Source organism: Astatotilapia calliptera, chromosome 6 (assembly GCF_964374335.1).
Source record: "Astatotilapia calliptera chromosome 6, fAstCal68.1, whole genome shotgun sequence".
NCBI classification, from domain to species: domain Eukaryota; kingdom Metazoa; phylum Chordata; class Actinopteri; order Cichliformes; family Cichlidae; genus Astatotilapia; species Astatotilapia calliptera.
Window position 1 is genome coordinate 5,745,876 of NC_137427.1, and position 16,766 is coordinate 5,762,641.

A 16,766-nucleotide genomic window follows, 5' to 3' on the forward strand; every position below is an offset into this window, starting at 1 on the left:
TTACTAAATAATGTATTATGAAAATATGAGAATTTCACCATACTTCTTGGATGGTTTGTACGAGCAATAATCTTTGTCACGTATTCCATGAAAAAGGGTCCAACAGTGGAAAGACGTCCACTTCAATGGCATGAAGCAGAATTGTGTCAAGCAGATGCTTTCCAGGTAGCTCACCAGGTAGATTACAAAACTCACCCCCACTGTTATGAAGAGGCAAACTATGCAGGTCAAATTCATCATTTGTACCATTCTCTAAATATCCATTTAATTCCATAAAGTTTAACATTTAAATGTTGCATTCTGTGAGAACTGCTTTTGTAAATAAATTCCTGTTTTCTTATTTTTTTTTCTTCTGTATTGTCTTGCATCCCTGATCAGATTGCATAAAATAATTCGATTATTTATTACTGACTCTTTGATTTGTGTAACCATCCACTTAAGAGTCTGGAATAGGGATTTTAATTCCACAGATTTATCAAAACCAAAACATATGGTAATGTTGTATGAATCTGGAAGTGCACTGGCAGACTCTTCGGGCTTCTGGTTTTACCTCTTCATTTATTGGTCTGCTCGTTATTGTTCAGCAATGCAAATATATTTTTAAAAGGTACTTATTCTACATATTCCTGTGGCACTCCTTTAAGACAAGCAGGGCAAGCAGTACTTGTGTTGTGAAGTCTAAATATAGCCATAAATTAAAATGTACCAAAGTAAATCTATGTAATGGTATACATGTCTGTATAGCCACCAACAGTTCCTAAAACATGGAAACACACCACCTTTGAAATATAAAATCTGCAGTAGGCTGAGATAACAGTCCATCCCAGTTTAGCTGACTCCTGCACCACAGCGCAAACACCAATGCTGAAACGGTCCTTTAGGCATCTGTTGTGTACTGTGCCATCTCACGCTAGCTCCAAAATCATGTAGTGGGAAGTTGCCTAGAAATATTCAACATTACAAGCCCTAGCGGGAAAGGTTCCTGATCCTTCAAATACTGCCACATGATCAGGGACTTTCTTGGGGTAAAACAATGTCCCTAGAGCTTCATTTGGACCCTGGTCCCTCTGGTTGAAACAGGAAGACAATTTGAATTCTTCAAAAGCTTCTTGGTCCCTGCAGGGACTTCCCATGGGGGAGGTTGCTTCAGTGGCAACACATCGCCTCATGTTTTAGATTCTGAAGTTATGACTGTCAGCACCGAGGACAACACAGAGTGTGCACGCTTGATGCATGCTGCTACTCTATACGGTGCAAAAGCTTTGATGGACCTTGAATACACACAATTGTAGCCCTTGAAACCCAGTCTTTTTCAAAGCCTGCAGCACAGAAGTTACTGCCTGCCCTGACTGCTTAATGGTAACAGGCTAAAGCTGCTGGTATCTGGGCTATTTATATGTGCAAGTAGGAGTCACGTCTGCAAGTGTAATCTGTCTATACTTAATAAATTGCATTCACACATTTTTGTATTTATTTATTTTAAAGTATTTAAAGATGAGATCCCTTGGTAGAGACGATGCACTGTAAAGGAAAAGAAAGCTCAAAAAAGCTTTATTAGTTCTTTTAAAGAAGGCTTAAAAGGGTCTTTGATGTTACATATTAACATTAAAGGATGGTTTATATTTAAAAGTTAATGCACCACAAAGCTGGTATTTTATTTTTATTTTATTTTATTTTTACTATTTAATTTTTTCTTGATTCTTTTTCAAGCCTGTTTGTTAGGATTGAGGGACAGTTATATTGGTAGTTATCAAGCATCCACAAGACTGAAAAATGAAGCCAACATGGAAGTGTCAAAACTGCAGTTCATCTCATAGCAGGCTGCAAAAATGTACAAATACCGTAGACGTCATTTTAACGATGGTGGCCAAACGTATAGAGAAAGGTGTTATTCAACTACATAACACACACACACACAAACACCCAAGAAGCTGAGCACAGTATGAGAACTAACTCTAATATGAACCTGTTTAGATTTACTTGTTAAATGTTTTGTTGTCATTGTGTAAAAAAGCCGAATGCCATGAAGCCTGTCAGAATCTTACTGAATATTTTAACACAGTCTTTGTTGTAAACATGTCTTTATTTATTAACTAAGTCTTTGTTTATTTCACACGCAGTAAGACATTCTGAATGCAGTAAGAAAAATAAACCTGTAACCTAACACTGGTAACACTAACTAACTAACACTAGTTAGTTAGTTGGTAACACTAACACTAACTAACCTAACACTGTAACCTAACACTGAGCTTAAGCAGTTAAAACAAGACCTATCTGCAGGCTATTACGTTAGTGTGCTATTATTAATAAAAACATTTAGCTGTGATTTGGCAATATTATTGAAATAATTGCACTGAATAAGAAAATCACACAAAAGCAGCGCTGTCTTTGCCGGTGCTTTAATTTGCAGATTTTGTAACATTGATAGTACAAAGAAAAGCCTGAAAAAGAATCAACAATTCTTTTCATAAAGCTGCCTCTGAATGCATTTGATGAATTGCAAAGATATGTTTTTACATAAAAGACAAAGCAAAATGAAAAAGCAAAGAAATAACATCAAAGGTTAATGAAAAATCAGATTTCGGTATCATCATTCAGTCTTTTAGCATAAATCTTTCCTGGCTCTACAACAAGCATCTCATAGCTGTTGGCGAAGGCCTCCGTCAAAAAGGGACTAGAAGGTATCGGCACATAATCTTGACAAAGCCTACCAGCAAGATTTGGCGCACACTCCACTTTGTATGAAAAGAAGAAGGTGCCATGCTTAAACATGCAGCTTTCGGTCACGTTTCCGCTACGCAGGTCAATTGAACACTTGCCAAGCAGATCACTGTTCCAGTATGTGTCTTCATCATAAACCACAAAACTTAGTTTATTTTTACTGTTGAGCTTGATGGGTCCAAACTCAAATACCTCTGACCATTTGGGATTATCATTGTTCCGTATAATGGCAGTGCGCTTTACCTGTTTACCATATTTAACCATCACTGAACCATCTGTCTTAGAACAGCAGTCACCATACAGGCCCTTTGCATAAAGTTTGAACACCTTCAATGTTGCGAGGCCTTTCCCAGCAGGGCAGCAGTTCGCCTGGACATTCTGGTTACTGTTGCAGACACAAGCACAAGGATCTCTTTTGTTCACTCTGTGGCCAATCTTACAAGTTTCTGAGCACTTTTTCAGCAGAGCATTTCTCTTAATGTACTTCTCCACCTCCAACTTCAGTCCAGCAATGGCAGAATGATTAGTTGGCAGTATGGTGTGCAGTGGCTTTAAGTTGTATTGGACCACATCAGGTGTAGTTTTTAGTGAGTTGAGCCATTTCTTATAAACAGAAGCATCTGACTGCGCTTGAAAGAGTACATCAGCTCCATCGATGTTTCCACCAGTGACCTCTGTGAACCGCTCATGAAATTTACCACTAAAGCTTGGCATGGACAGCTTTTTCTTTATTGAGTTACAGTACTGCATCATTGACTTAATGCTACTAGAATGAGCAAAGCGTCTCGAAGCCTCGACTAACAAACAATCATTGATTACTGTTGCTGACAGGCCGTTCATGGTCGCTTCGCATGTCCTGACAGCAGTGATGGCCTTCATGTCTCCTCCGAGAAGAACTTGTGTTATGTAATGCGTGCCATAGGTATCGATCAAAATGCGATATGATTCCTCTGTTTTTTGTGAATAAGCAGGAAGGGAGTTCACAGCTGATTCAAATTCATGCGTCAGTGGAGGTTTTGCTGCCAGTCTGTAGCTGTAAAAGACATGGATCACAAACAGTGGTTATAACTTCTTAATTTAAATCTCAATCAAAGAAAAAGTTAATTCTTTGTCTTTTTTTAACCAATTTGCTTTTTAACTGCTTTTGCTATAGGTTTAAAAAAAATGGAAAAATTCAAGCTAAGGATTTCCAAGTTAAGCAACATACACATTTGGTAAAGAGCAAACCACACTCACCGGTAAACATTACAAGAGAGAGAATGACGGAAGAAGGTGTAACGGTCTTTCTTTGACTTTTGCATGGCAAAGGTGCATTCTTTTGACCGGGAACCTCCATAAATTGGCTGAAAAGGCAGAGTGGCGTCTACAGAGAAATTAAGGCCGCTTTCCCAGTCATTGGAGACAGCTGACACAGAATCATTGGCAAACTTTTCAACGGAGTCGTAGACTATGCTGTAGACCTTCAAATCACACCTGGGGATGATTCTCCAGTCCACCACAGCAACAGGCACCTTCTGCTTTTCTTTTTTCATGAAGGGGTTTCTCTGCAGCTTACAAGAGCCATTCCCAGTCTTCCACGTTTCAGTGTCGATGATGGAGGCTCCTTTCCTCTCCATTTTGACAATGTCAAAACCTTCTCCACCCAGATTGTAGCCGGGGATGAAATTAGCCTTTTTACACTCGTCTGGTGTACCAATGAAGCTCACGCTGGAAGGAAGGCACGGAGGACTCCAAGCCCAGCACAGGAGCAGGAAGTGCCACAGCATAAACATCTGTGTAGATGAAATAAAAAAATAACAGAAGAACAAAAATAAAATGGTTAAACAAAGCAATCTTTAAATTGACACTTTCAGCCCAGTGCAATAGTTTCATAATGACTATGAAGAAGACCTTACCTTGACTGTGAACTGCAAACTGTGATCGTGCTGTCAAAGTCCGACTGACTGTATACTGTAACATTAATATGCAGGAGGTGGAGTCAATACTGTCTCATCTAATTATCAGCATTCACACATTATGTGCACTTCACCATGTTCAAAAAGTCTCACAGAGACTTTTTTAAAACAGTTTTTTTTGTTTTTTGTTTCACATGAAGAATTTTCTGAAATTATCAATCTGAACAAAAACAAAAAGAAAATGTTTACTTGTCAGACTGAGTCCCAAATAAATGGATTCGTTTAGAAAATAAATACGAATGCAAAACAGAAGCAAAATGCATCTTTCAAGACATCTTTTGTTTAAAGGTGTCCTTTAATATGTCCTGTATCCCAACCCAAAATGAACAAATGTGAAGTCCAGAGAAGTATTTAATAAATAAAAAATGTGAAGAGTATTGATTGTGGGCGTGCAGAATAAAATAAATCGTATGTGTGGAACTTCTCGCTACTGGATTCCGCATTTTTAAAGGAGTTGGTCGTATAAAAACTACTATACACAAGAACCTAAAAATGTGAGGGTGAAAAGTTGAAAACGGGCTGAGTTAACACCACTATGGCTCGCCTCGCCCTTACACGTACACAAACAGCCTGTTTGCGATCACAGGGCGTAGTTCTGTTTCTGAGAAAGTAATGTGATACTGTGTTCTTTAAATGTGTTGCACAATGTTAGAGGAAAAACTTCCCATCAATGTAACATGTTTGTACATAAGCTTACGGAATCCTAATCCTGTGTATATATATATATTTTTTTTTTTAAAGCTGGTGAGATCAAGTAAGCTTTTGACATCCTTGAACGTCTGAGAGTTAAACTATTTCCACTCCACCTTTACTTTGACCTTTTTGTAAAATATTTTCACAATAAAAAACAGAAATGAGTCCAAACAAATTCCTTCCATCAAAAAAACAAACAATAAAACCATCCATCTGCCCATCCATTTTCTTTTGTTTCTCCAGTTTGGAGTTACAGGTGTGCTGGAGCCTCAGGTGTCATAAGGCGGGTTTTCACACCTATAACAAATTTAAAATCACCAGTCGCTCAAGCATGTGTGTCTTTGCTCTGGCTGAAGAAGCCAAAAAGCCCCAAAGATTTTATCAAATTACCAGTACCTAGACCAGCTATATTCCACTACTTCTGATGTGTTTGTTTTTTTTTGGTTGATTTTTTTGGTTGTTTTTTTGTTTGTTTGTTTTTTTACATTTCTTCATTCATCCATCCATTTATTCATTTTCCTTCATCTTATTTTTTTTTGAAAAAATTGTGGATTGGAGGAATCTCTCTGTATTTAAATACATATGTTGACATAATAGTTGCAAAGACAGTGTGTATGTTCAGATCATGACTGGTGGGGTTTGTACAGGGAAATATCTGGAATTTTGCACATGTGCATTTAGAACAAAGGTTTCCTTTATTTGCATAAATGTGGCTGTTTGGTTTGCATAAAGATGTTCGGCTTCTTCTGCTGCTGTCCATCCTGTGCTGCAGTGTTACTGCACACATCCATACTGGATTTCTGCTTCAGTGCTGTAAGTAGTTGCAGTTCACATATGTACCACAAAGCGGCGCTAGTTTCATGTAGAAATGATGGAAACACACATAACAGACTTCAAACTTTCCCATAGCTTTTTTTTTTTTTTTAGATTTTCTGTATAATTTATAAACCTTCCATGTTTCTCTGTGCAGGAATAAATAATGCTATTAATATTTCAATGTGAAATCGATGATTGGTCAGGATGCTGCTGGCTGCATAACAGTCAGAACTATAAACATGCATTTTACCCTTCATTATGCAGTTAACACATTATAACGTGACTCTGTAATAGCAGGGTTACACTGTTTACCAGCTACCGTCTGTCTTTGTGGAGTGTGCCTTTTCCCTTCTGTCAAAACAGCCAGATGAAGTTTTTGAACTTGAGCTGTTTGACCCGAGGGAATTGATGCATCTATTCTCTATTTATAACACAGACAGGAGGTGTGCCATCACACAGAGGCAAAGTGATTGGTCGGGATCCTCAGAGGACTCTTTGTGCTTCTGTAAATACGCAATACACATGGGGAACATAGTTGCATCTGCTCTGTGAAAACATGTATGCATGCAACCATCCACGCATTGATCTACCGAAATGAATTCTTTGGAGATTGCAGATGTGTTCATGCATGCCCTATATGCATACAAGAAGGCAAACAAATTCACATGTATGCTTTAATGCCTATACACTTTCACAATGAAAGAGTTACAGTTTGCTGCTGGCACTCCCACATTATTGAAGCATATGTACGTATTTTCAAGATGTTCTGCACAAAATGAGCTTTTTCTTCCTTAAAGGTTCAAAGAAGCTCAACAAATACACACATATCATATCCACCAATGATGTCTGTGAATGTGTATATCATACCTAATATAAGTTTCCCACGTGAAGCTTTAAACTTCACGTTAACAGATACTCACGGAGAGAACTGCCTCGGTTTTCTTTCATTTAAGAGTGAAAAGTGGCACATGTCAAATCACTACCCACAGACCTTTAATGCCTTAAAACTGGCTCATGGATAGCTTTTAGTCTGACATCTACTGACACAATAATTCAGATAGATAATGTAGATTTTATTGGACAAACAATGCAAGAGACACATGCAAATGCACGCAATGATGTTGTTTTACAGAGTACAAGAATGCTGGGTTTTGAAAGTGTCACAAATATGTTTGTCATTAATAAATTAAGCAAAAATAAAACCCCAATTCTAAAAAAAAAAAAAAAGTGATGCTGTGTAAAATCTAAATAAAAATAAAGTGTTATCATCTGAAATCTCATGAACCCATATTTTGTTCATAATAAAACAGAAAACATAAACAAAAATTTCAAGGGTATTTTGAATTTGATGCAACATATCGCAAAAAGAGTTGAGACAGGGTCACGTTTACCCCCCTTTTTTAACATCGGCCCGTAAATGTCTGGGAACTCAGGAGACCAGCTCAGAGTCTTTTGAACTTCTCATACAAGATTCTAGCTGCTCAACAGTCCTGGATCTTCTTTCTATTATTTATCTTTTCACAATGTTTTCAAGTCAATGAACATCACCACAAATGAAGCAAACGCACAGACACCGATGTTGTTTTTGTGACTGCTTTACTGGCACGTTTTTAATAAGAATACATGAATGCAGTAATATTGCAATATATTTGCGATTACTATATGAGGCAGGAATGGTTCCACATGATAAGCAGTTAAGCAGAAATGAGAAGCAACAATATAAAAGTAATGTATGCATCACATATTCTCCCTTTGTCCTACTTCAAGTCCCGGCTTGACTAATTTGCCATGCTGCTCACCAGTTTCTCCAATGAGGATACCATTTCTGGTATGAAAGACTTTGGCCAAAGAGGGACTCATGGGTGAGGGGATATACTCGTCACAGTAGTCACCACCTAGGCTTGGTGCACACTCTACTTTGCAGGAAAAGAATAATGTACCATGATTAAGCATGCAGCTGTAATTAAACCAGCCTTTGCGTGGTTTAACCTGACACTGCCCAAGATGATCACTGTTCCAGTATCTATCCTCGTCGTATACATTTAACACCAATTTGTCTTTCGTGTTAATAGTGATTGGTCCAAACTCAAATACCTCCGACCAACTGGGGTTATCATTGTTTGGTATAATAGCAGTGCGCCCTATCTGGTAACCATATTTAAGCTCTACTGAACCATCTGTCTGAGTACACTGGTCTCCATACAGACCCTTTGCATAAAGATTGAACACCTTCAATGTTGCACGACCTTTCCCAGCAGGACAGCAGTTCGACTTGATATTTTTATTACCATTACAGACACAAGCGCAAGGATCTCTTCTGCTGGATCTGGATCCAATCTTACATGTTTCCGAACATTTTTTCATCAATGCGTTTTTCTTAATGTACTTTTCCACCTCTAGCTTCAGTCCCGCAATGGCATAATGGCTGCTTGGCAGAATCATGTGCATGGGCTTTATATTGTATCGGACCACATCAGGTATGGATTTAAGAGACTTGACCCAGTCCGTCATTACGGATGTTGATTGCCCTTGAAAGAGGATATCAGCTCCGTTAATGTGTCCACCAATGATCTCTGTGAATCGCTCACTAAATGTACTGCTGAAACTTTGCCCATGGTTTAACTTCCTTTTCATTGCCTCGCAATTTTTGTTCATGGTTTTAATGCTGGCAGAGCTCATGAAATTAACTGAGGCCTCCACTGTGAGACAGTCGTTGACATCTGTAGCTGACAGGCCATTCATGGCCGCCTGACAGGTCTTGATGGAAGTGACGGCCTTCATTTCTCCTCCTAGATACACTTGTGTGATGTAATGTGTGCCATATGTCTCAACCAAATTCCGGTATAAATGCTTGGTTGCAGATGAGTAATAAGGAAGGGCCTTCACAACCGATTCAAAATCATGACTCAGTGGAGGATTTGCTTTTAGTCTGTAACTGTAAAGGACAGAAATAAAACAAAAAATTAAAAAATGTAAGCAATAATATAATAAAGGTAATAAAATTTTACCCATATGATAAAATACTGTGGATGAGTTTGTCTGTCTGCAAATAACATAACTACTGGAATAACATAGAAAGATTTGCATATATAGGACTGTTTACTATTTGTAGTTTTTAGGAATTGAATTAATTCTGTTCAAATACTCACCTGTAGAAGTTACACTTGACAGAATGGCGAAAGAAAGTGTAGCGATCTTGTTTTGACTTTTGCATGGCGAAGGTAGATTCTTTGGAGTGGGAGCCTCCAAAACCAAGCCCAAGTCCAACGCTACCAGAAACAGGAATATCAAGGCCAACTTTCCAGTCATTGGACACAGATGATGTGGAATCATTAGCAAGCGTTTCAGCAGAATCATAGAGTGTACTGGAGACTGATAAACTGCACTTGGGGAACATTCTCCAGTCCAGCACGGCAACAGGGACCTTCTGTTTTACCTGATTCATGTAGCTGTTTCTGTACATTCTGCAAGTGCCATCTTGAAGTTTCCACGTTTCAGTGTCGATGACATAGGCGCCTTTTCTTTCCATCGTCACAATGTCAAAGCCTTCTCCAGCCAAGTTGTAACCAGGGACAAAGTGAGCCTTTTTGCACTCCTCTGGTGTACCAATGAAGCTCACACTGGATGAAAGACACAGAGGGCTCCATGCCCAGCACAGGAGCAGGACATGCCACAGCCTTCCCATCTATATGAAGGAAATAAAGAACAATAGAAGGAAATATAATAAAAGGCAATACAAGTTAAAATCTTAGGAAATTTAAAGCCATGAAAACTGGAAAATCTCAGAGTTTCACAGAATGAAGGTTTTGGGTGTCTTACCATCAGCATTAACAGGAAGTTCTGTTTGATGCCTCAAAATGGACAGCTTAAGATATTAGTGTCCAGGAGGTGGAGTCTTGAAAGGGTATTTAAAACTAGGTTCCAACAAATTTCTCACAAGTTTTATCTTGAATCAGTTTTGTTCACACATTTTTACACACCCCACACCCTCCATTAGGCGTTGACGATAATTAATTAAACTTCTGCTAAGAACTAGAAGAAGAAAGAAGGCGACTTGTTAAAGACAAATAAATAAATAGCCAGAGGGTCAAACAGAGACCAGAATGAGAGGTTGGAACATTATCACGCAATACCTGAAGTGTAAAGTGTAAAGCAAATTATGGTGATGTTGATGATTATGTTTTGTGTATTTGATCTTCATGTTTGACCTCCTCCTTTTAAGTTGCTGTCAATATTTTTTGGTTATATATTCTGTAAAATATTTATTACATTTAACCTAAATGTTTTATAACATTAATTTTTTATATCTACTTTATATCTAGAAACAAGGATTCAAGCAATTTATCATCCTGGAAGCAAAAGTGAATGTTAAGTTGTAAATCTAATTGTAATTGTTCTATTTTGAATTCTGAACAGTACTGTATTGTAAATGGTTTTCCCCCTGTGGTTAATGCAAAGACTCACTGAAATTCAATGGCTAACAGCATAAAACTTATATTTTCTTGACAACACAGCATCATAACCCAGTAAAAAGCTTTGCTCTTGCAAACCTGTTGTGCAAACCATGAAAACAGAGTTTATTGCTGGCAAGCCCAGCTGCCAGAACTCTGTTGCAATTTGATACAATTTCTTATAATGTGATTTTGAAAGGATATTAATAGCTTACACACAGATGAGTGTTATCATTCCTTTTCTTACTGTACCTAATGTTTGATAAAAAATACAGACACATTCAGGCACAAGGAAATTCCAACATGCCTACCAGGATACGTACAAAGAATTTTGAAATATAAACCTGCTTGTCATGTTTATGAAGTACAATAGGAAAGCATATTTTTATATATCCCGGATAAAAGAAACATTGGTGTTTTGTGGGGTGCGTCAGCTAGCTCACAGTTGGTTAGGCTTTCAGATGGAGGTAGTTAGTGCCGTAATCAGCTTAAATAAGTTTCTGTTAACGTATTGTAGTAATAGCCCTCGAATCAGAGACTCGGACCCTTTGAACGGAGAGACACTCAGGACTTCTGTCCAGAGGTAACTGGGCTGAGCAGATGTTATTATAACATTGAATATTAAATAAACAGATGCAAGAGCAAGAATTCACACCAACACTTCACACCTCACCCTTACAAGTTCTTAAACACGCTGTTTATGTTCACAGAGCGCCGTTCAGTTGAAAATTAGTCCTGCATTTAGTTGACGCTTTGCAAATGTGTTGCACAGTTAAAGTCTTTTGCAAAGGTTTTCATCTGTGTTTTCTTGTTTATGCAAAAATGACAGTTTCCGATACTCATCAGACAGTGTGGACTTCACAGGAGTCCCACATCAGGAACACACTTGTTTATTTGTTTGTTTGTTTTTCCATGTGCAAAATTTCAAGACAGGAAACAATGCTTCTAGAATGTGCATTAACGAGGGGCATATAATTGAAAACAATGTAATAAAATCGCAGTTTCAAAAATGTTAAGCATGTTGTCCTGGGAAGTGGTGGAGCGTCACTAGGCAGAATGACTCCAGAACAGTTCAAAATACTTGAGTATTTTACCTTCAAGTCACTTCATACTTACTTATCAAAAAATATAAGGAGGAAAAATACTCTTTACTGAGTTACATGTACGTGTCTATTTTCAGCTCTTTGGCTTTTTACTTCTTGAAAATAATTAAGAATTAAATTAAGAAACTCTTATATAACTAGTGACTTAATAAGAATTGTCTAAAAAGTAAAGGCTTTACAAACATTTTGTGAAAACTTCAATAATATTAGTATTATTACAATATTTCTCTGCTGTAATAGAAAAACTCATTGCTATAGGCTCTTGCATGCTGCAGGCTGATATGAGTATGAAGAATATGTAAATGGCAATAACCAACTAAAAGGTTTTAACCTTTTAGATCCTGTATCCTGATGTTGGGAAATTTACAACTTTGTGTTTCTGAATCTTATATATTGTTTTGTTTAATAGAATGTTTAATACTTTTAAACAATGGGGACTAAATTTTGTTATGCTGTTAAAAACCCCACTGTCACTATGTGAGGATGTACTTGTTTTGTATCTTGTTTTGACTTTGGATGTTTTAGGAGATTAAAGACTCCTATGAGTTTTGTTTTTGTTTTTCAAATATGAGTAAATGTAAAATAATTTGACCAAATTGTGTTTATTTACAGGTTGGCTTAGTTCATTAGTTCCAGTGAAAGAAACTCTTAATTCTCCAGCATACCAAGACATTTTGGACAAATTCATGATCCCAACTTTGTGGGAACAGTTGGGGTTGGCCCTTTCCTGTTCCAACATGATTGAGCACCAGTGGACCAAACAAGGTCCATAAAGACATGGATGATGGTTGGTTTGGAAGAAACTGACTGACCTGCAAAGAGTCCTGACCTCAACCCAACAGAACACCTTTGAGTGGAATTAGAGTGGAGACTGCAAGCCAGGCCTTCTGTAACATCAGTGTGTGACCTCACAAATGCACTTATTGAAGAATCAATCAATCAATTTATTTATGAGCACATTTAAAAACAACACAGGTTGACCAAAGTGCTGTACATAGTAAACAAGTAAAAAGTAGATCAAACACACACAAAGAACAAAAAAAAACTCAGTCACAATTAAAAGCTAGAGATCAAAAATGTGGTTTTAAAAATGTCAAGGCTTGGAGAGATCCTAATTTCAAGAGGCAGACTTTTCCAAAGTTCGGGCGCAGAAATCGCAAAGGCCCGATCTCCTCTGTTTTTTAGCCTGCTTCTAGGAACAACTAGAAGCAACTTATCAGCTGACCTGAGAGTTCTATCGGGAGCATTTTTAGTTTAGAATGGTGAAAAATTCCCATAAACACATAAATTCCTCCTAAATCTCTCCAGAAAAGTTGAATCTGTTACAGGTGGAAAGGGTGACATCATATTAAACCCTATGGATTAAGAACAGGATGTCACCCAAGTTCATATGTGTGTGAAGGCAGACGAGTGAGTATTTTTGTCAATGCAGTGCACGTAAAGGGAAAATCATCTTCTCATCTTGTTACTTTAATGAGTGTCCAGCAGGTGGCGCTGTTGATATAAATTTGCACTTTATGCTGATCTTATTTCTCAGTTATGGCACATGCATTACAAGCCTAGTGCAAAGAATTGACAAATATAACTTTTCCTGACTTTTTAAGAATAGTAACTTTGTTTTTAGTTAAATAAAGTTATTATTTTTTCCAAATGTAAAAAAAATAAAAATTAAAAAGAAATAGGCGAGTATTTGATCACAACCGTATGTTAACTAAATGATATGACACATACCGTATATTTTATATATCTGTTTGTGCAAACTTTGCGAGACAAAGTGATGACTGCCAACTGCATCAGCAAAATTGGATTTTTCCTGCTGCCATGTGAGGGTAAAAGATTCTGCTTCATTTTCTAAAAACATTATTAAAATTACAGTTCATTTGAACTGCCACATTTTCTTTTATAATATGACCACAATGGGACACCAAACACAGTAATATGTGCAGACTTAATATATGAATCAATTTGACTGAAGCCATACAACTAATTGACATGAGTCATCTTAAGGGTTTTTTATATTATAAGGTTAAAAAACACACATAGCATATTAGATAGAGAGAATCACAGTGATCAGATGATTCCCTATGAGTCAATCACTTGGCGATAGTAAGAAAGAAGAAATCCCTCTGTGATGGAGGTGTGGTTTGCGGGCTCGAGGGACCGAGCCAAGAAGGCTGGCAGGGCAACTGAAAACCAGTAATTGTGGTCTCTCTATTTCAGTTATGCCGGGACCTCGATGAGCGGGAGAACAGGTGGAGGACACAGGGCAGTGGAACAAGATTTGTAAATAAACCACGTGGCTTGCAATGCTAAGTGATGTTACAAATTTTAGTGCTGGCAACACTCGAGTCTTTACTGGTGTTTACATCCTTTTAACAGGAAGATTTGCTATGAATGGTGCAGAAGGCCAGGAAATAGAAAGCACAAACAACCAACGGAAAAGAAAGGAAAACACAAACTGTGGTAACGTTTAGATACAAGTTAATGGCGTGCAGTAGTAGCATGTAAACACAGCAGGACAAAAAGTGGTGAATGCAGAAGAATATAATGCTAATAGATCAATGGAAGTCCTCCAGCAGCCTGAGTCTATAGCAACATGACTAAGATATGTTTGAGGGTGAGCTGAATGACAAAGGATGGTTTGAACCCAAACTGGCAACGGGATCAACAAAATAGCGCTCTGGTTGTTTTTCTGGTTGTAAGGTGCTATTCACCCCTCCACCCCCTCTGGTGCTTTTCTCACCAGGCCTTTATCTCTGTAGCTATACTGTTTGTGGTTTGTCACATTTGCTGTGTGTCATTTTTCTTTTTTCATCATTTCTTTCTCTTAGCTTAGAGGGCCCGGTGGCGCCAGTGTCCGGCAGCCTCGCCTCTGTCAGTGCGCCCCAGGGTGGCTGTGGTTACAATGTAGCTTGCCATCACCAGTGTGCGAATGTGTGTGTGAATGGGTGGATGACTGGATATGTAAAGCGCTATATAAATACAGGCCATTTACCATTTACCATTTCCTCACTCGAACACGTCCCTGACTCTTGTTCTGCTGGAGCTCTCCCCATGCTGAAATGGACTTATTCACTCTCCGCTATCACCAAGTGCTGCTCATAGGCGTTTTCTCTTGCAGGGACTTCATCTGTAAGTTGGCACTATGTAAATAAATAATAGTTTTAGTGAAATAAGTTTATAGTTCTCAGCAGCGGCTGTATTTCCTGAGGAGGCTGAGGAAATTTAGTATGTCGGCCAAGATCCTCTGCGGGTTCAAAGACCCCACACACCCCCAACACAGACTATTCACACTTCTGCCCTCGGGACGAAGGTTTAGAAGTGTGAAATCTAGAACATCTTGACTCAACAACTCCGTCTTCCCCACTGCTATCAGACTCTTGAACAGCTGACCTATTTTAAAAGTAATAATAATTTTTGCACATCAGGTCATCTTACATATCAAACCAGCATATTAACCTAAGATATTCAGCATAAAATCAGATTGTTATTTAGTCATCAACTCATTTCACATCAACAGCTGCTCTTACACTGACTGACTCACCATACTTCTCCCCTGACGTTCCAAGAAGGACTCCGTTTCTGGAGTAGAAAACGTAAGCCAAAGAGGAGCTCATAGGACAGTGGTTCTTAATCTTGTTGGAGGTAGCGAACCCCACCAGTTTCATATGCACATTCACTGAACCCCTCTTTAGTGAAAAATAAAATAGGATTTTTTTTTTCAAATTCAAGACATAGATATGTTTTTTACTGGTGCACAAAATGAGCCATGCATGTCATGGCGGAGGTTCTGCCGAACCCCTGAGACTGACTCACCGAACCTCTAGGGTTTGATCGAACCCAGGTTAAGAACCACTGTCATAGGAGAAGGGATGTGCTCCTACACCGATGCTGTAGAATCATTGACAAGACTTTCAACCGACTCATAGACCGTGCTGGAGACTTTCAGATTGCATTGGGGGAGGGTTCTCCAGTCCACCACAGCAGCAGGGACCTTCTGCTTCTCTCCATTCATGTAGCTGTTCTGGTACATCTTAGTGCCATTTCCAATCTTCCATGTTTCAGTGTCGATCACATAGGCACCTTTTCTCTCCATCGTCACAATGTCAAAGCCTTCGCCACCCAAGTTGTAACCAAAGGGAGCTTTTTCAAACTCCTGTGGTGTACCAATGAAGCTCACACTGGAAGGAAGGCACAGGGGACTCCATGCCCAACACAGGAGCAGGACGTGCCAAAGCTTTGCCATCTATATGAAAGAGTCAAACAATAAGAGAAGAAAAAAAATGATGGAGATAAACAAAGATTAATCAGTACACTAAAGCAATGATTGTCAGACTTCACAGGTTCACATTCGCATTACAGAAGTCATGAAAGTGTCACAACAAATAAGAGAGCATCGCAAATCAGTATTAATAACATCAAGGACAAATCAAGCACAAATAAAGAATCAGAACAAGTGCACTAAAATGAGAATGTGCACAACTTAAAAAAAATAGTGCAAGGCAGGACTTAGCAGTCTTACCTTCAATGTTGACTCTGCTCTGATCAGCAGCTTCTGACCTATTTTATAGTTTTAATGTAGGGGTGGAGACCTGATCGCTAATCTCCCAAATATTAACTTAAGAACATCCAAGATAACAATGTGTGAATTTTACTTCCTTCCTACCTCACACACAGAGAGTATCATCTTCATATTTTAATGGATGCCCAGTGGATGGTGCTGTAGACATAAATGGGACTTTCTGCGGCTCTTGTTTCTCAATTATGGGATATCCATTGCAAGGCTGATTCAACGAATTGAAAATAATTTGATAAATTTTCTTAACTGTCTTCAGTTAAAGAACCAAAAAAGTATTTCTGTCTTAAAATGTTAAATATATAAAATTAATAATGTGACTGCTCCATAAAACCATATTTCAAGGCTAAAGGCTAAGGCTTTGCAACACAAAGTGACGATTGCAAACTACATAAACAAAAATAGATTTTTCCTGCTGGAAATTTTAAAAGAATTTAAAAAAAATCCCACA

At 38.2% G+C, this 16,766-nt stretch overlaps 2 protein-coding genes across 2 annotated transcripts; both read right to left on the minus strand.

The window, feature by feature from the left end:
• Positions 1 to 2,383: 2,383 nt before the first annotated feature.
• Positions 2,384 to 4,758, minus strand: LOC113023197 (perforin-1-like). Its single transcript, XM_026169220.2, has 3 exons — positions 4,617 to 4,758; positions 3,958 to 4,493; positions 2,384 to 3,754 (listed from the first exon to the last, which is right to left on the minus strand). The coding sequence occupies exons 2-3, from the start codon at positions 4,491 to 4,493 to the stop codon at positions 2,575 to 2,577; spliced, it is 1,716 nt and encodes a 571-aa protein (XP_026025005.1). The 5' UTR covers positions 4,617 to 4,758; the 3' UTR covers positions 2,384 to 2,574.
• Positions 4,759 to 7,237: 2,479 nt separating this feature from the next.
• LOC113023198 (perforin-1-like) lies at positions 7,238 to 10,115 on the minus strand. The gene is made up of 3 exons (XM_026169222.2): positions 10,005 to 10,115; positions 9,335 to 9,870; positions 7,238 to 9,120 (listed from the first exon to the last, which is right to left on the minus strand). Exons 1-3 carry the CDS (start codon positions 10,011 to 10,013, stop codon positions 7,923 to 7,925), a joined length of 1,743 nt encoding a protein of 580 aa, XP_026025007.1. The 5' UTR covers positions 10,014 to 10,115; the 3' UTR covers positions 7,238 to 7,922.
• Between the last annotated feature and the right edge of the window lie 6,651 nt (positions 10,116 to 16,766).